The sequence below is a fragment of the Vollenhovia emeryi genome, unplaced genomic scaffold (genome assembly GCF_000949405.1).
Source record: "Vollenhovia emeryi isolate VEMERY1.0 unplaced genomic scaffold, V.emery_V1.0 DF939215.1, whole genome shotgun sequence".
Lineage (NCBI taxonomy): Eukaryota > Metazoa > Arthropoda > Insecta > Hymenoptera > Formicidae > Vollenhovia > Vollenhovia emeryi.
Genome location: NW_011967151.1, coordinates 938,463 through 958,036, shown reverse-complemented (window position 1 = coordinate 958,036; position 19,574 = coordinate 938,463). Strand labels below are relative to the sequence as shown.

The window sequence follows — 19,574 nt, the reverse complement described above, 5'->3', positions numbered from 1 at the left end:
TTGTTTCTGGACACCTTGCAAGCTTGCAGAGTATTGTTTTTATATATTACATTTAAGACTCGAGGCACAAGAAGGTTAGGACCTGAGGAGGATGGCTGTCTTGCACTTTTAAGTTTTATGTCTCAAGTTCTTGTTAAACTTGATCTACATTCTACAGTTCTCTTTGCGATTAGAATCTATTTTGTGTAAGCAAATCAATACGCAAACAAATTTGTCGACAACGTACGATTGTACAATATATAATATACAATTTATCAACTTGCATACATTTTTTAAACGTACTGAGTAGCTACAAAATAGCAGTTTGTAGATGCAAGGTGCACATTGTAGATCAGGCTTCAAGAATATAAGATTGCCATTCTGCTAAGGCCCTACCGTAGTTTCATTGGACTCTCCTTTTCATATAAAGTTTAATATCTCACCCTCGAGTGAGAGTGGAACAGCTCTTACATGTCGCGACGGCTTTGCCCGATCAATCTGGAACAGATGACAGAACGAGTAACATTTTGCAGGTGCAGATCGGCTCGTGTTCCAGCGGACGAGCGCCTCGCTAGGCGAGATCGTACGGGGCGAGTAAAATGATGCATTACAGCCCGTGGATTCAACATCAGCCGATATCGGATCATCAATGTTGCGTGCCGTCGTATATTGACGTGATGCCGTCCTACCAAGATCACGAGCGTCATCCGCTGACCGAGGAGGAAACCGAGCATGCTGGCGAGGAGGCGCACGACACGATGACGCCCGCTACCTCCGGCGAACGTAGCTCCAGCGCGGATCTCTTCAGGTTGGAGTTCGCGGCGTCCCAATGGTCCAAGCTGGTCTCCAATGCGGAGGGTCTGTTCACGAAGCTCATGACGAGTAACGTTCTGCCGCACACCGATCAGGACCAGATCGAGCAGTGGCTGTGCATGAAGCAGGAGTACGAGGAGTGCATAGCCAGCGACGAGACCACCAGCTTGCAGGGGTACGCGGAGAACGCCAGAAGGTCGTTGGAGCGCATCGAGGAGGTGACCGAGACCGACGAGAAGACGGACGAGTCTGGGAATCAAACCAAGCTCAGGGTTGATCGCAATTGCACCTCCAGTTCGGAGAGCGAGCTGTCCGAAGTTGACGACGACGACGAAGACGACGAGGACGAGGAGGAGGATGACGATCAGAGCGACGTGAGTTCGGAAAATCCAGATTTCCTCGAGAAGCTGGACGAGTGTATGAGTAAGTTTAAGATCGAGACGGACGGAATTGTCGATTCTATAAAGGATGATTTCAGAGAAGCGAACGTTGAAATTGTATCCCCGGTGACGAGATCCGTAAATAATAATTACGTACCGGTGCCTCGTCCTGCACCGGCGAGAAATCCGAATTCCAGGAGAAACTCGATGCTGCCCGGCTCCGATATGTGCAACGAGGTGTTGGCTTTTAACGACAGCCTGAAGCCTTGCCAAAATCAAATCCTCGAAAATCGCATCCCGGAATATATGAGTCCGTACGTATTGAATAATCGCGAGTTGGAGATAAACATTAACGACAATATCATCAACGATAATTTCGTGGCGATACAAAATGACAATTCGCCCGACTTGTTGCTCGACGCCCTCAAGAACACGGAAGTGTCCGAGCCTATCAAGGAGTTGAAGGCTCTAACGCTGAATAACGAGGCGAAACAGACGCAAGTGAAGAAGATTCAGTCAAATCTGGATGGGGCGCACAAGCGTATCGAGGAACTGCAGACGACGATTAAGATTAAGCAACGTTTCATAGCGGATATGATAAAGAATTCCGACACGCGCACTAGCGCGAAGCAGAGGTTCCAACGTAAACGTAGTAAGTTGGAAGAGGAATATTACAACACGAGAACACAGCTGGCGCAAGCGGAAAATGCGTCTATGTACAAGGATACTGACGAAAAGGCGCACAAGAAGGAGATTGAATTAATGAAACACATAGCGATACATTACGAGAAACGAATGATGGATATAGATATGATTAAGCAAATCGCGGGTGACTCTGCGAAGAAGGTTTTGGAACTAGAAGCCTCGTTAAATACATCTAAGAAGCAAATGGACAAATTGAAGCGGCAATTAAAGAGAGAAGAGGAACGTAAGAAGCAACTGGAGGACGAGCTCGCTAAGGATCAGCAGAAGATTCGCGAACTTGAAGAAAAGTATAATTTAACCGCGTCCAAGTTGAAGGAGATGCAATCGGAGAGCGAAGACGAGAAACACAATACGAAATCGAAGACCGATTGCTCGGACAAGATGAAGAACTTGCTGGACGTGAACGCAAGGATATCTCATCTGGACCACGTTCTGAAAGAGAAATCCATGGATCTGGAGAGAACCGCGGACATGGACGAGAAGGAGGCGTTGCGGCACGAGATCAGAAACTTGAGGCGCACTCGGGACTGTTTGGTGGACGAGAAATGCGACTTAGATGAGAAGTTCCAAAAGGAGCGGACCTTGACGATAGTGGAGGAACGTAAACTGCTAGAATGCGGTGAGACTATCGAAGCTATCGATGCGATGATCGAGCACAAGAACGAGATGATTTGTGGCCGGAAGGATTTCGACGAGAATCAATCCCAGCGCGAGAAGGGCGAGAGAATGCTGACGGAACGCTTGAAGAAGCTCTCGCACGGTGAAATAATAACGTTATTTATGAAGTATTTCCGCAAGGTGATCGACTTGAAGGAGAGCTCGAAGAATCTGGAGATTCAGATAACCGAGCTCGAGGCCCACATTGCGAATCAGGATTGGAGGCTGATGGAGGCCGAGAAACGAATGATCTTGCTGCAGCGGCAGTACGAGGACAAGCTGCATCACGTGTTCAGGCACTTTGCGGAGGAGACCAGCAGCTCCGGTTACGAGCGATTGGACAAAGATTCCGAGCTTGTGAGGTACAAAAAGGAGAATAGGGCACTGAAGAAACGATTGGCGGACGTCGAGGCTCTTCTCAAGGGTGCGACACCACCGCGCGCAGCTAGCCCCTGCAGAGCTCTGCAGCAGGGATTGAGGCAAATCACGCCGAGTACTCGATCGACGACCAAAGTAACGAGGCAGCGAAATAAACTGATAATTCAAAAGACGACCGACTGCGACAAGAGGAAAAAATGAGTTTCTTACTGAGTACAGGCTTTATTTTTTATCGTGTATACTTACGGACGATTTGAATCTTTTATTCTACGTTTCATATATCACGTCTCCGCGTAGCACTTCGTCACAGAGACGTTCACGCTAGACTGTATAAAGTCGAGTTTCTCTATTTTAACACAGTATAATCTCTCCTATCTCATCTATAGATAGTAATGTGATAATAGTTTCTCTGCGTGAAGCAATTACCTCTTCTGTATTTTTATAGAAAACATATTGCTACATTTTAACGATACATTCGGTACATTTGTTTATCGGACAACTTAAAAATACGTTTGATGACAATTGTACTCGCTAAGAAATGTATCTTCGGATGAATTTAACTGCATGCGATTTATCCATTTTGTATTTATTACAGTAGTTCCAAGCTGATATTATATTGTAATTTAATATCTAGATGTAATATCGCCGGAAATCTCGCGCGCGAAAGCGTATATTTGCATGCTGCTCAACATTGTGTTATGTCAACAATTGATGTAGCAAGTATCACGTCGACGACATAATAAAACACGGTACGATTGTTTCGTTCTGGTTTACTCGATAAGAGAGCTTAGAGGCTTGCGAATAGGAACGCTCGATTGCTGTACATTAAGCAGCGTGTGTTCAAATTTATTTCACAGGCAACGCGGCTTCTGGTTAACGACGGATGCAGTCAGAAAATTAATTATACCGTTGGAAAATTATGAGTCTGATTAGGATACGTTGGGGTTCTTGCAACATGGCGGACTGCTCAATCGTTGTATTTCCCGAATCAATAATGTGCATAATATTTCGCTGCACTCCGCAGTTACACGTTAGTTTACTCGGCTACTCGGTTATCGAAAGGAACGTTCCTCGTACTACTAATTCTCGCACTGCTGAAATTTTTTGCTAGAAAGAAACCATGACGAATCTCTCTTACGCTCTTATACTTACATTTAGAATAGAGGCATGCGAATCATACTTTTGTATCATTGAATCGAATCGAATTTTTTCACGTTCGAATTCAAATCAATCTTTCCTGAATTCGTTAGATGTTGATTTGAAAATAAACCTGACCGTTTTCCCAGTAACAGTGTTTATTTAAAAAATAATGTACTATTGCATCACAAAACTTATTACACATTTGACGGAGGAAAGAAATTATCAATTCGAAATTAAATCGTCGATCGACGCTTTCGAATTTCTGATTCGAAAGCGAAACGAATCCTCAGTGATACGAATTCAAGGCGACTGGCATACCTCTAATTCAGAATCGTTTGTATCTTATTATACACACTGCGTTTTGAAATTAATATTATATAATTTCCCATCAGAAAGTGTTTCGTCCGCACTTTTTTCGGCTGAGCGAGCATTCGTCAGGCGTGGAACGGTCTCGATTATTTTACGTTATTCACCGATCATTACGATTCTCGATCTCTGCTCGATAAGATCGTCTCGATCCACTTCCGACATATTATGTATTGTATAATTTTGTAAATAAATTTATTATTACGTAATTCTCTCAGTCTGACGATCGATCATCCCGTGGACATATTGAAAAGTTAAATTTTTTTTTCGCACATATGTATGTGTATATACGCCTCGAAAGTTGACTTTCGTAGATCAGTATCTAAAAAGCGACTTTCATAAATTTGAACGTGGCCTACATGAGCGAGGATGAGATAGATTTTATATGTTTGGCTTTCTAAATCGGAATAAATCCTATCGCGCGACCTTCTCGTAATACTGTGTACCAAAACGTGCCGAGTGTCCTGTTATTGAGAAATATTGTTACAATACGAGAGACAGTCGTTGCTTCAACAAAAGTTAGAATAAATGATCTCTTATCAAATTCTCGTTAAGAGAAACGTTAAGTACGTTACGAAATCCGAATTAACGTCCGGTAGATTACACGCATGCGACATATCTGCCGGTGATTGTAAAGCGTTTCGCTGTCAAATTGTTATCGGAGTCAATGCGGTGAGGCCGCGGATATATGGGAATGCAAATGCATCCTCCGCACCATTAATATCCGCCAAGGGCCCTAGCTGCGTCGCGCGACCGCGTTTCCAGGACGTGTGCAAGTGCGTGCGTCGCATAACGTTATCGGTATACCGAATCGTCCTAAATTCTCGCCCGTCGAGTGTCCGAGAAGTGTGTTTCACGGTGCGATAGCCACGAATTGATAGCCACGCGTCTCAAAGACTAATCTCTCGGCGACGGTGAGTTCGGTACTCGATGATCGCGCACCGATCCGCGACCAGGCGTCGTCAGACATTATGTGGCAATTTAGAATCTATGACAACTCGGGGCGATAATTTATTTTAATCATCGGCGAATTACGTTCATTAAACGTCTGTACTGCTCGCCCTCGAAATTGATCTTAAGAGTATATAAGTATAAACTGGTCCTTTCTCCCCTTTAACCAAAACTGGCCGCGGGAAAGGTGCTTCGTGGAATAAATGCGCTAAATGAGTTTCGAGAAAAGTGGCCGAGAGCGAGGCAGGGGCAGTCGTTACGTCTGGGACAAAATTTCGGGATGCGAGAGAAAAAATTAACGTCTTTGCACGCGGACGCGACTTCACCAACTCGGAAATCCGTGAGAACGTTCGAGCTATGCATTTTTAATTAAACACACGTCTCAAGCGCCTGCGCTGCTTACAAATCTCAACATTAAAACTGTTTTCTTTGGGGCATGATAGAAATTAATTATTATTTATGCCAGACGTAAAATGCTCCTCTAGGGTGACTTTATGGAAAGTACGCATTTTATGAGTGCACATTCTACAAGATAAAAATTCCAATTAATTATTACAAATTTTGGTAAAACTTTCTGAGGTCCGGTTTCACCAATGCCGCTTTAATCTTAGCTTGATTTCTCTTTCATCTCTTTCCCTTTATAAAGAAACAAAAATTAATTAAACTATAAATTGTAAGATTAAAGTCAAACAACGTCGATGAAACCGGATCCAAGTTCATGCCTGCTGCGGGTTAAAGCACGAACGTATTAACTGTCGATACAATATTGAGTGAGAAAACGTACCGCGATCGGTAGCTATGAGCACTGACGAGCTGTAACCACAGACTTCTACATACATACAAGAAAGTTATTATGAGATAAACTTCTAATATGAGGTAACGGAGTTTCTGTTAAATTAATAAGCATTATCTGTTGATTTTTTTAAAACAACATTTATTGTTAAATCGTGTAATCGTTGCGTAGAAAGATTTGTGATTGAATTTGGATGTTGAAAAAACCTGTTATCTCATATTAGAAGTTTATCTCATAATAAGGGATTTTCTTCTATTATACTACTAGAGAGAGACTGCTACCTTCAAGCTGAAAAGCGAGGCAAGAGTTCCACCCTTTATGTCTTGTTAGGTAAATGAAGTATCACGTGTATAGTGTCTGTCACTGACCGAAAGCTCTTGAGTTGAGCTACAAGAATGTCTAATGAAAAATAAGGGGTTCCATTTAAAAAGACACAGGTTACCTTCATGTGACCTTGACACGTTTATTCAAGGCCAAACCAACGGTAACATTTTATGTCCCCCCTTAGAATAAAACAACCTTTGAAACGTTTTTAGGTACGAGCCTTGGCTCACGAGAAGAATCAATCCGTCACTTGTAATAGGCCACCCTGTAGAAGTCTGTAGCCGTAACTCACGTTAATTTCTGTCGTAAACTCTGTACCATTGTTCGAATTGGACTGTAAATCCCTGCACCGTAACGAAAATCAGGAGAGAAGTGCTGCAGGTATTTCGCAGATTCGCCGAAGCGATGGTCCAACAGCTTCGATTTAATGTCACTGTTTCGAATTTACAACTCAAAGGATACCGAAGTATCTCCGGCGTGCCAACCGTCATGATAGCATATTCAATCCCACGGACTTATCTGTGAGTATAACAGCGTGGCATTTTATTAAATTGCTATTATTATAATAATCATTATAATTTACAAAATTGCTAAATTAGTGCCTTTCATCTGTACTGCAAAATGTACTATAAAATCTATCTTATTTATCAATCTAACAATTCTAATCTTAGACTTATAAATTCTATCATGTGATACTTATCTCTTATTACTTATTTCATTATTAGTAAGCTAGACGAGATTGATTAGCGAAAGAGCTTAATGTTATTTCTTGATACAAAATAGCATATTTAACGATTGCTATAATATATGTTAGCGTGACAAGTAAAAGTTCTTATAAATATATTAATTATAAATTTTTCTATATATACAGTTTTGACATATGTTTTTCATTATAACATTTGAATACATTTTTTTAATTATAAGATAATACCATATCAAGAAAGTTTCATATTCTTGAAATGCTTGCAGGTGCCTTATGTTTCGTGTCAGAAGCAACGGCTCTTGTAAGTTTCCGTAGTGTAGTGGTTATCACGTGTGCTTCACACGCACAAGGTCCCCGGTTCGATCCCGGGCGGAAACATATCTTTTTTTTTTGCCATTATGTTGTAAATTTTGTTTCAAAACGTATTTTAAAATTTTAAATTTATTCCTCTTATAAAATATGTAACTAGCATAATTTAGATTAAATAAGTAGTTAGATTTAATAGTAACAAACTTTATATTTTGAAGGTAGTGCGTCTGTAATATAAATAATAAGAAAATTCTTAATTTGTAACTTCTGAAAGACAATATTAATGTGCAATACAATTATACGTATATATTGTAAAAAATGTTTAAATGTTTAAATTAGGGAAGAGGGGCTTAACTGTCAGGATGGCCGAGCGGTCTAAGGCGCCAGACTCAAGGTTCACACCTTCTCGGTTCAAGACCGAGTTCCTCGGGTTTTCTGGTCCTCTCTGAGGGCGTGGGTTCGAATCCCACTTCTGACAAATTCTTTTGTTCCCGCAAACATCGTAAATAAACAACGTAGTTACAGATAATCAGTTAAATGGCTCTCGAGTTTATTTAAAAAAATTTTTTTACCGTCTTCGATCTCGTACGCATTTTGTAAATGAAAAAATTTTTCATGAAATTTATGGTAAATATAATTAATTTTTGTATACATTTTGTCGAAAATGTTATAATTATTATTCGTGTGCATCGTGAAGTAAATAAATTTGATGCGTGCACTTTGGTGTGTGCAGTTTATCTGTATTATTAACAGAATACCTCCTCAGTTGTCAGGATGGCCGAGCGGTCTAAGGCGCCAGACTCAAGGTTCACACCTTCTCGGTTTGAGACCGAGTTCAGGGCTTTCTGGTCCTCTCTGAGGGCGTGGGTTCGAATCCCACTTCTGACAAATTCTTTTGCTTCGTTGTCATACGATTTGCAATTGTTGATTTTATTTTTTGTCTCGGTAATTAACAAATGCAATGCTCGAAGCGTCGAGTTTACCGTGAAGGTATGCGTCATTTGAACGTCGATGGTTCGAATCTCAGTACGGACGATATTTTTTTTACTCTTTTAAAAATAATTTTCCTGCTAATTATTCGTGCAGCAGTTATGTGCAGTATAATAATAATTATTATTAATATTGGCATTATTTATATTACCCGATATAAAATATAGATAATTTTCCATTCATGATTAACTATTTGTAAGAAATCTTTTCTAGAATTGCTGTGAGATATTATTGTAATTGTCTAACGATGTTATTTAGAAACTATAAAAATATAAAAGATATATAAATTTCTAAATCAATATGCTATAGCCACACATTTCTCCCGGATCTAAGAAAATGCATTTCGTGATCCGGTATGGTCTAGTGGCTAGGATACCTGGCTCTCACCCAGGAGGCTCGGGTTCGATTCCCGGTACCGGAATTTTTTTCTTTTTACCATTAAATTTTAAACACATTGCAATTTTGTAATTGCACTCCCGTTGAAATTTCATTTTGTAATTGTATAAAAATGCAAATTGTAATTAACCAAATTGAGCGAGGCTTATTGTCGCCAGTGGTAATTAACACGAGGAAATTCTTTTAAAAATCGACCAAACTTGCATAAAAAGTGATATATATTTAAGTCACAACAATTTCGACCTTTTTATCAGGTCCTTTTCAAACACAATCTAATGTTAGCTGAACAAATTAATTTATGCCGAAACAGAATGAGTTTTATGAGTCTGTGGCAGCAAATTCATGTCATATATGTCTCGGTAGTCAGTGGATTTTTAATAGCGATGTCAATTTCTAAAATTTTCGAGCAGCAACCGTACGTTAGTGGATCTCGAATAAAACTGTGATTAAATTGATATTAAAGAAAATATATAGAATTAAATGTATGAAAGCAAATTACAATTGAAAATATCAAGTGTATAAAAGTAAATTATAATTTTAAAGATTAATACAACCGTTTAATTGTTTTATTATAAAAAGACCTCTCAAAGCGATTTCTCTTGGCTCTCGCGTCGCTAATAAATCACGACGTCGTTGTACGCGCAATCGCGAAATAACTGACAATACTGCAGCTTGACAATACAACCGATCGAATCGTCCTACGGCAAAACACACATTGTTAGATTTGCAGTCGAGTCGGTTATTTCGCTAAGTGGAAAACGACAGACGATTTGAGCCGCTTGCGAATGTGCGGTTTGATAAATTGTTTCTGTATTGGCCTCTTATATCGTAGCGATGTACAAGGCGCTTAGGAACGAAACGAATCGCGCCGGACTGTGGCGGCGCGGCGTTGCAATTACCGCCATTTTCTTAAATTATTGCCGAGGTGGAAGACATTGCCGCGACGAGCGAGTGTCTATAATTTGAGAAAAAAAACGACGACAGTACAATCTGCGTCCCGTTTATCACGGGCAATTTTCTCTAGCGTAGCGAGGGAAAGTACAGATCCGAACCACCCTCGAGAACGAGTACTTTGGCACACACACACACACGCGTACATCGCTCGAGGAATCGCACCCACGCGACATAGGTGACCTCCCATGCCCTGTGCGCAGCGTGTCCTTTACCGTCGTCGTGGCCACGGAGCGGACTAGCAGGGATGACACGAGGAACGACCGACAGCCGTGTGGAACAGTTCCGGAAGTTGAGCGTTATGCGCCTCACTTGCCTGAAGTGAGAACTGCTGTAGATCTTATCACGCGCGGGCGTGGACTCGACCGATCGTTTGTCACGCGTCTCGGATGCTCTCATTTACACCGGACGATTGTGTACCCGTATCGTTCGCGTGATCCCCGCGAGCCGATCACGAATTCACTCCCCCCCCCCTCCGATTGTAAAAATTTCACGCACAGGTACGTCGGCTTGTGGGCTCTCGACTCGAATTCGCCCGCGTTCCTGAGGTACTTGTATCACGTGTACAACAAGTTCGTCCTGGCGATCATACTCGTCTTCATGGTGTCCCTGTTCGCCGACATTTGCTCGAGTTTCGACGACCTGTCGATCGTCACGGACGACGGATGCATCTTCGCCGGGATCGTCGTCGTGTTCTGCAAGGTGATGCTCTTCCAGACTCGCCGTGACGGGATCGTACGAGTGCTCGACGCGACCCTCGACAGCTGCAAACGGCTCTGCAAGTTTCCCAGTGAGTCCAACTACCGGCGTTTCTGTTAACCGGCATTGCGGGGGAAACCGATGTGGTGAAAGAAATCCGAGAATGACCGAATGTTTTATGTGTTGAATAAAATACTACTCGAAATTTCGCGGGTCGCGCAATTTTATCGTCGGCGATACTTGTTTCGTATTTACCCAACGACGTGTCTATGTGTTACTGTTAATATGCGGCCGTTCTTGAGCGAATATTGAATTGTTGCAACCCGCGGAGGAGTGAAATGTCATGTAAATGGCTTTAGTGCCAAGTCACATAATATACATATCCTCGTGTTAAGCAAACACGATGACAGGACGACGCGTAATTTTGCGTTTTAATGAGATCCGCATGGCACGTCGAAAGGGACACTGCGAAAGGGCCATCGTAGCTCGTCGACTTCTCCGTTAATTCAGGACCACTCGAGGAAGTTTTCCCGCCGGATCTGTCTCTGCCAGTCCTTCTCGCGACGTATCCCCCTTGACACGCGATTAAGGATCCACGCGACTCATTCACGCGGAATTACTCGGCAGTTTGCATAATCACGCCTGATACATGCATCCGCGACACGTAACGTTTCGTTGAAATCGCGTGTATCAGGTTTCGCTAATTCTAATATCGCGAAACCGCGAGACGCGAAGTACACACCGGCGATAGTGACGGTGAAAACGATACTTTCGTACTTTCCCTTGGAATGTCACCCGATCTGAAGCTTCGATCTGTCTACGCTGTCACGCGTCTGCTCGTAACTGGCAGACATAATCGACCGATACTCCGAGTTTTAATTGTCCATTTCAGTTGGCGGCGAAGACGAGGTCCTGGACAAATACCTGCTGCTCTGCCGCGGGACCTTCTACGGGTTCAGCGTCCTGGGCTTCTGCCTCGTGATCGCCCTACTGTTCTTTGTGCCCGTGGAGAACGGGGAGCTCCCGGTCAGGGCGCGGTACCCGTTCGACACGAGCGTGTATCCCTGGCACGGGATCGGCTACTTTGTCGAGGCCTGCGCCGTCTCTTTCGGCATGACCGCCATCATCGGGATGGACAGCGTGCTCATCAATCTGTGCAATTTGTTTCTCGTGCAGCTCGAGATCTTGAACGCGCATTTTAAGAGCTGCGGCAGCAGCGACGGGACGCCAGACGGTGTCGATAAGCGAGATGAATCAGGTGGCACCGGTAGAGATGCTTGTTACGGGGTACCTTCTACGGCCGAGGCCAGCTGCGGAAAGGATAATTACGATCCGGACGCGATTCGTCGCGGCTTCACCGTGCGGTTCAACCGATCCGTCCGCAATCATCAACGTCTGCTTGCCGTAATAGACGACTTCAACGAGGTCTTCAGCGCCGGCATGTTCGTTCAGATGCTCTCGAGCACCTCGATGATTTGCCTAACCGGCTTCCAGGCCGCCTCGGTGAGTCGTGATAAGTCAAAGCGCCAAGTCGCGGCCAGTTCGTGATCAGAGCCCCGCTTTGTTTCGACCAGGTCACAGGCCAGAGCTCCAACACCTATAAGTTCGCGGTGTACCTGTTGGCGGCTGTTTCGCAGCTTTTCTACTTCTGTTGGTTAGGAAACGAGGTGATACACCAGGTGCGATTGTATCTACCCGACGTGTGCCGTTCTTTTATCAATACTCTACCGCTACTCCAAGTTATGCGGCACGATTTCTTTTATCAGCACATTTAAAAGCATAATCTGGAAGTTATACGCGATGAATTCGGTGCGTTGCGATCTCGAGGATAAAAACGGAATCCACTTGCGAAATGTACACTGAAAAAAATATCTGATAGATTCAACCAGTCGTCTGTTAGGAAATGGACGAATCAGAATTCCTTTAGGATTTACCATGAAAGATATTTCATAACCAGAAGTTTGCTAGACTTCACTACACATCTGGTAAATCCTAAAGGAATTCTGCTTCGTCCATTTTTTAACAGACGACTGGTTAAATCTATCGGATTGTTTTTTCAGTGTGGGATTTTAGAAACGTAATCGAGCAAATACGAAATCCATTTTTATTCTTTACTATTTATTTTTACCGCTCGTTCTTCACGACGTCAATAAAGACACGTCACCCATAATATAACGAAAAGATGGAAAGTCGATAAAAATTGCGCTTTAATAAAACTTACGATTTCTACGGGATTACAGCCGGTAATTGGCACGTGCAATTTATCTGAATGTATAATAGGTACAGTTAAGGCGAACTTTCACATCGCGCCGAATTCACGATCTTACAGAGCTCGTCGTTGACGCAAAGCCAGTGGCTCTCGAAATGGGATGACGCACTCTCCGTCAAGACAGGACGCCTGCTAATACTGTCTATAATATTTTCAAGAAAAGCAATAAATCTGAAAGCAGGCGTGTTCTACGTCTTATCCATGGAGACGTTCACCGCGGTGAGTACAAGTCGCAACGGCGACCTATCGCGTATCCTCGGACCGGTTGAGTATCGCGTGATACTTCCGATACGCGCGGTGGAAAAGTGTCGGGTGAGATCGCGGCAATTAAACGAAATTAAAGTCATCGGGCAGGCATTCGAAGGGAAAGACTGAATTTATAGAGACCGAAGTGCTTATCTCGCGCGACTATCCCGCGAACTTTCCAGCGAAATCGAACGAACCTCGACGAGATCTTGGCTCAAAAAAATATGATTCACGAGTTAGAAGCCGCATTTCACCGGAGCGTCGATAACTTAAGACCCCTTCATGACTAATGGTACGTGTGAGTCCCACTTACAAAATTTGAAAAGATTCAACAATCTAACATGTATTCTATTACTGAAAAAAAAATTGCAGCAACAGAAACTTAACAACAAATAATTCGAAAGGGTTAAATACTGTATTTCTTCTTTTATACGCTATTGCTTCGTACGCGTGCCGATTCCGCTTCTTGTCACCCGCGGCGAGCTGATGTCGACAGCCGTAAGCAAATCGAGACGAAAGAATGGAACGCCGCAAGTGAATGGTACTCCATAAGAGTCCAGGGAGAACACGACGAGCAAAACGCGTCTCTAGCACGTGCAGAGAGGCGAAGCGTGTTCTCCGCCCATCCTTGGCGAACAACCGCGTATTAAATCGATGGTCGCGCGCGATTGTCTGCCACAGAGTGCCTGGAGACACCGTCAAAGTACGAAGTCTTAATGGCAAAGAGTCTTAAAGTCTACGCAATAACCCCGATGATTTTCTCGCGTATACACCAAGTGACCCGCGCGCAAAGTAATTTGGATATTTTGACTGAACGCACACGCAGCTCGATGAAACTTTGCCTAACGCGTTCTTTTCAGCGTACTCGCGAATTACGTGTCGTCTATCACTCGCGATTGCATCACGGAAGGTCGATCGATGTCTTATCGATGTCATCGTGGATTTCTTTTAGATCCTGCGAGGCTCGTACTCCTTCTTCGCTCTGTTGAGCACCATGCACTCGGGAGACGATCAGTGAATCCAGACAACCCTTCGGCTCTAGTTACCGTAGAACGTCGAGTATTTCGTTGCGACGCAATGTATTGTAACAATGCGATTGAAAAGCAACCGTAACTTGTGCGCCAATGATCCAGAACAGAACGCGTGCCATTATTGCTGTATGAGTTACTTGTGCATAAAGTGTATCGAGTATGTTGTTGAACTTTGCCGAATAAAGCTGTTAAAATACCAGACAGAACGGATATTTTCAAGCGTCACGTAAGTCGCGAGAATCAAACGTGGAATTTTTTTTACAATTATGTTAGAGTTTAATTAGAATTTAAATAATTAAAATAAAAGAAAGACAATAAGGGGCAATGGGAGCCGTCACCGGTTAAAAGGTGATAAATAATAAACATGAGATTTCAAGTATATACATTAAAGAGGTGGCATCACAAGTATACAATAAAGTTAAACGTTTCAGTCAAGAAAGTGACCCTCTTCACTAACAATCTGATTAAAAAACGCTAAGTCATTTTTTGAACGGTGATGAGTCGTCACTAAGGAAATTAATTTGAATTATAATATATCAAAATCATAGAACGTCAATTAAAATATACGCAGATTATGAGTAAAAGAAAGAAGAGACAAACTAAAAACTTGTATGTAAGCGTGATCCATCGTGATTTCACAGCAGAGCATCTCGAAGTCTGATAGTTGAGTATCGGAGGGTTGTCTACACTGAGAAAAATGTTCGATTAAATATAATCGGATAATCCAATTACATATTAGATAGATAGATAGATCTATCTATCTATCTATCTAATTACATATTAACAAACGGATATAGCCAATTAAATTGTATATCCGATGAAAAATATGATCGGTTTTTCAATCAAATTTCATCGGATGTATCCATAATTTAATCGGAAAACGTGATCGGAAAAATTAATCATCCGAAACGCTATTTAATTGATTTATCCGATGGAAATTTCTTTCAGTGTACAGACTAAATTTAAATAAATGCAAAAGATACCAGGGGTGTGTCAGAAAAAATAAAAAATAAATTAGAACTGTATTACAGTAAACCGCTTAGAGCTGGAGATTTCATCGGAATTGAACGGAAGCAGTTAAAAAGGGCAAATCAACAACGGCAGTTTTGTAGCTGATCTCGTTGGCCGATCGGCTTGTTAAAGTAGTATCGTTACCGCGGCGAAATGTGGAAATTTCGAAACTTATAATAAAGCGATAATACGGTAAGTTACGAAGAAGCGGCGGACAATTCTTTGTAATTTTTATTGTCGCCTGGGCAGAGCGAATCGGCGAGAATGTCGGTGATATGAAAATCACGGGACATCTTGATTCGCCGGCCTGCGTCCGGCGCTAGAATCACCGTAAGAACGTGTCCCAGGGAACAGGTTCGCAACGGCTTTTACGATTATGGGTCCGCCGAAAACAGGATTCCTATTCCCTGGCCGATGCAGGCTGCAACGACGACGACCCGTGGCCGAGCAATCGCGACCGCCGTCGGCCGTCCCATCGAATCGGCGTGAAATATCAGATTTATCGCGATCGAGATATCGTACGGTGCAATTTGGGGCGCAGATCGATCGCCAGTTGCAACCCCGCGCGCATAAACAGACAGGAAGGCAGCGATCGCGGGCATTTTTTCCCCTGCGATCCGATTATCTCGCGGATTATCGGCAAATTACAAGCATTATTGAGGTGTTTATCAAGGGACGGACATGTTTGTTCTTATCTTTTATCTTTGTTTTTCGTAAGACGCGATTTGAACGGGCAAAATTAACTGGCTCTCCTTTCGTTTAGAGAAGAGTTTAACGAGAGGAACGAAACTGAGAAAATTTGCCATCGGATAAACCAACGAAATAGTGTTTCGTCGGTTAATTTATCCGATGAAATGCAGTTACCGATAGAATTTTATTGAAAAACCGATCACATTTTTCATCGCATATACAACTTAATCGGATATACCCGTTTGTTATTATGTAATTGGATTATCCGATTATATTTAATCAGACATTTTTCTCACACTGAGAAAAATCGGCTAAACCAATTAAATAGTGTTTCCAATAGTTAATGTTTTCGATTAAATTACGGATACATCCGATGAAATTTGTCCGATGAAATGCAGTTACCGATAGAATTTTATTGTAAAACCGATCACATTTTTCATCGCATATACAACTTAATCGAACATACCCGTTTGTTATTATGTAATTGGATTATCCGATTATATTTAATCGGACATTTTTCTCAGTGTGCAAATGCACAACGGTACATCTCGTCGATCCAATTCACGAGTGTCCCCTTCCTGTTTTCTCGGACACTTGGTAATGATAGATCGCGACGAGGTCAAAGTCGCCGAGAGACTTCTCGCAATCTGCCACGCGGATTTCGCATAATTCACTCGGGCCGTGTTTATCGGCTCGCGGGGGACAAAAATCGGAAGTGATACCCGCCTTTCCTATCGCGGTCCCGTTAGCCATTTGAGTTTCCCAAAGTGTGGGCCTTATATTTTCAATCGTCCATCAATCGAGTGCCTCGCAAGTGCGCGTCGTAAAGTATTAATAAGCGGCGATAGGATAGTTTGCCGGACCGAAGGGTTCCGGCATAATCGGCACGTACGGCTTGCCGTGACATTAGATTCTTAATTGGCTTCATTAAGCCTACTCGGCGCGCGCGTAATTAATCGCCGATTGTGACGCTCTTAATTAAGTATTCGTAGTAGCGGCGGCGCGTTCCTACGACTCATCGATAAATATCGTTGTTGATAACTCGGGGAAATCGTGCGGAGATCCCCGAAGATACGACCGCCTTATTCTCGGCTTGCAAATAAGGCGCATGCGAACGGTATTGCGGCGGATAAATCGGCACGGCGGTCCCGAAGCGCGCGGTCGCCGGAATTCCGAGAATCCAGTTTCCATCTCTACGATCTGAGCTTACAAGCGGTCCCAGGTTGCAATTTAACTTTACGCTGCACCAGACGTTCATTTATAAATCTGTGTTTATGAATATTTAAATCGAGGAAAATTGTAATTGTGAGTTAATTGTAAATTACTCCTACGCGGCCGCACGGTAATTACGGCATAAGATTCAAGTGTAATAATCGTGACATCGTCGGACGGACTGAAGTCTCAGGGCAGACACACCATCGCTGTGCCTCGCCGGACGTTGAGAGACTCGAATACTCCCATTGTAGGGACTCGCCGCGCGTTTGCGGTATTCTTTACTTTAGGTTTCCGTCCCGCGGATTCATCTCCGAGCAATTTATTAACCCGCGGTAGCGGCAAGCGCGCTGCTTAAAAGCGAGGCACGGAAAACCAAGTCCCCCTTTATCACGCTCGTCAGATATCGCCTCGCGGCGGCAAGTATAAGCGCCGGTCGCCTCGCGGGCGATTTCCGACGATCGGGCAATTAGCGAGGGCTGATTATCGTCCGTTTCCGATCGGGCGGGGTTCCCGCGAGAGAGCTCGCGCGAGTTCCGACCGAGAGAAGGTGGCCCGCGGACAATACCACGGGGTACGCGGGACGATTATTATATGAATGCAACGGAAGAAGAGAGAGGGAGAGAGAGAGAGACCCGCCCGATGCCCCGGAGGAAAACTGGCCGCGACGCATTTTTCTCGATGCGCTTGAAAAGCCGCGACACGCTCCCGGGATCAGGAGTCAATCGGCGTTGCGGGTTTCTGCCGGGCGTCTTCCGTTTCGCGGGCATTTGTTACGACATCTTTTCTCACGTGGCGCATCGCGTGATTATAGCTCGTACAAGCCCGGGATTCATCGCCCGGTTGTACCGCGTGATGCGCAATTGAAATTTTTCACAATCCTCGCGCGCTCGGAGTCGGTATACGCGATATTATCGTTCGCCGCGTGCGTACGTGACCGAGCGAATTAATCACGCGCTCCTCTCAATTAAACGAGAGTACGCGGTAGCGCGTAATAAAAGCAGAAATGTATGTGACGCCAGAGCGTCTCTCGACGCGGGACATTGTCGTTATTACTGTTATTCAATATATTTATTGTGTGTACTCAAAGGTACAGAAATATAGAGACCGAGACCATCTTGCTGCGATTTTTCTGCGCTAAGATATTGATTATATCAATTCGCGATCTCAATCTAGGATAGAAGCGGCTGACGGAGCGTATATGCGTCGTCTCGGCCCTATGGCATACAATTACATATGAACATGTGATACAAACAATAATACATACAATAACTCTTACAATGTAAAACATTAATAGAAAATGACATCAGAGATTTTTATTGACCGTATCTGGCAATTTTAATAATACGGAACATTTATTGCGAAAAATATTACCTCAGCCAGGGTTTGAACCTGGACTTCCCTACACTCGAGGCGGGCGTCTCAGCCGACTCAACCACCGAGACATATTGTCTGTATAAAACCAATCATAGGAATTGTAGGAATTGATCGCGTTACGCGGAGCGACGCGAAGACACGCGGAATGTCCGCGATCGTTCGACTAATCCGCGTCGAATGATTCGGTACAATAGATTGTTTTCGACCGAGGTGTTTACGGCGCTACGTCATTTCTTGAAACCACCGCTTTAGCAATAGTCACGTCGTACGCAAAATCATTTACGCGACGACAGTCAAACGAGTATTATTCTCTCTTATGTATTAATACGCGTTTGCGAAAAGCACGGGAAGAAACCGCGATCGCCCCCTGCGAATAATTAGCGATCGATATCATCGCGTGATCGCTGAATCCTCGCGATTTGCCATCAATGCTCGGTTACCGAGAGTGAAATTATTTTTTTTCTCGCGATAATTACGGACGATAATTACTTGTTTAAACGACGCTCGTGTTCGAGCACGTCTCATCGCGTTGAGTCTCTCGTCGCTTCGAGTGTAATTTGGCGGCTGTTTCTAGGTTGAAAAATTGGTTGTATGACAAATGTAATATTAGGCTGAGGCTGGTATTACATTTATCGTACGACAAATCTTTCAAGTATGTTGATTGGTCACGGGATAGTAAAATTCTCGGGTATCTAGAAATTTTTTATCCTGCAGCCAATCAACGCGGTTTAAACAGTTTGTCTTACGACAAATGTAATACTGCCCTAATGCCCATTTCCATCAACGTTGTTTAACTTTGATCTTAGCTTAATTCATCTCTTGTCCCTTTCTAACCCTTAGAAAGAGACGAAGGACGAATTAAACCTGTAAGACGAAAGTTAAACGACGTTGGTGAAAACCGGGGTAAGAGCGTAATGCGTGGTCTACAACGCGAGTCGCAGAGTCGTAGTCGTAAGAATAATCGACTGGGATTGGTCAATTCCGTCAGACACATAAGAATTGACCAATCATAGTCGACTATTCTTACGACTACGACTTTACGACTTCTATGTAGACGAGGCTTAAAGCCTCCGCTACAATGATTCTCGGTTCTGTCTACAATGGTCGTAGTCGTAAGAATAATCGACTGCGATTGGTCAATTCTTATCGAGCGACTACGACTACGACCATTGTAGACAGAACCGAGAATCATTGTAGCGGAGGC

At 43.4% G+C, this 19,574-nt stretch overlaps 3 protein-coding genes and 4 non-coding genes across 8 annotated transcripts in view; 6 read left to right on the top strand and 1 right to left on the bottom strand.

The window, feature by feature from the left end:
- Positions 1-500, bottom strand: part of LOC105561005 (WD repeat-containing protein 35) — a 10,269-nt gene extending 9,769 nt beyond the window's left edge. The window contains exon 1 of the mRNA XM_012010615.1: positions 283-500. The gene's annotated coding sequence lies outside the window, so the exon portion shown is untranslated. The remainder of the gene's footprint in view (positions 1-282) is intronic.
- LOC105561006 (kinesin-like protein costa) overlaps positions 1-4,627 on the top strand; it is an 8,184-nt gene extending 3,557 nt beyond the window's left edge. Inside the window, exon 3 of the mRNA XM_012010616.1 lies at positions 513-4,627. Within this exon, the coding sequence (XP_011866006.1) occupies positions 579-3,113 (2,535 nt within the window). The 5' untranslated portion in view covers positions 513-578 and the 3' untranslated portion in view covers positions 3,114-4,627. The remainder of the gene's footprint in view (positions 1-512) is intronic.
- Positions 4,628-7,494: 2,867 nt separating this feature from the next.
- Trnav-cac lies at positions 7,495-7,567 on the top strand. Its single transcript has one exon. It is a non-coding gene; the product is annotated as a tRNA-Val (tRNA).
- Positions 7,568-7,854: 287 nt separating this feature from the next.
- Positions 7,855-7,976, top strand: Trnal-caa. The gene is made up of 2 exons: positions 7,855-7,892; positions 7,932-7,976. It is a non-coding gene; the product is annotated as a tRNA-Leu (tRNA).
- Positions 7,977-8,266: 290 nt separating this feature from the next.
- On the top strand, positions 8,267-8,386 carry Trnal-caa. Its single transcript has 2 exons — positions 8,267-8,304; positions 8,342-8,386. It is a non-coding gene; the product is annotated as a tRNA-Leu (tRNA).
- Positions 8,387-8,837: 451 nt separating this feature from the next.
- Trnae-cuc lies at positions 8,838-8,909 on the top strand. Its single transcript has one exon. It is a non-coding gene; the product is annotated as a tRNA-Glu (tRNA).
- Positions 8,910-10,008: 1,099 nt separating this feature from the next.
- LOC105561004 (odorant receptor Or1-like) lies at positions 10,009-14,289 on the top strand. 2 transcript variants are annotated; one of them, XM_012010611.1, is made up of 6 exons: positions 10,009-10,156; positions 10,336-10,625; positions 11,427-12,037; positions 12,109-12,213; positions 12,864-13,022; positions 14,002-14,289. In XM_012010611.1, exons 1-6 carry the CDS (start codon positions 10,083-10,085, stop codon positions 14,065-14,067), a joined length of 1,305 nt encoding a protein of 434 aa, XP_011866001.1. In that variant the 5' UTR covers positions 10,009-10,082; the 3' UTR covers positions 14,068-14,289. The 2 variants fall into 2 exon arrangements, with proteins under 2 accessions (XP_011866001.1, XP_011866002.1); XM_012010612.1 differs by lacking the exon at positions 12,109-12,213.
- Positions 14,290-19,574: the final 5,285 nt, after the last annotated feature.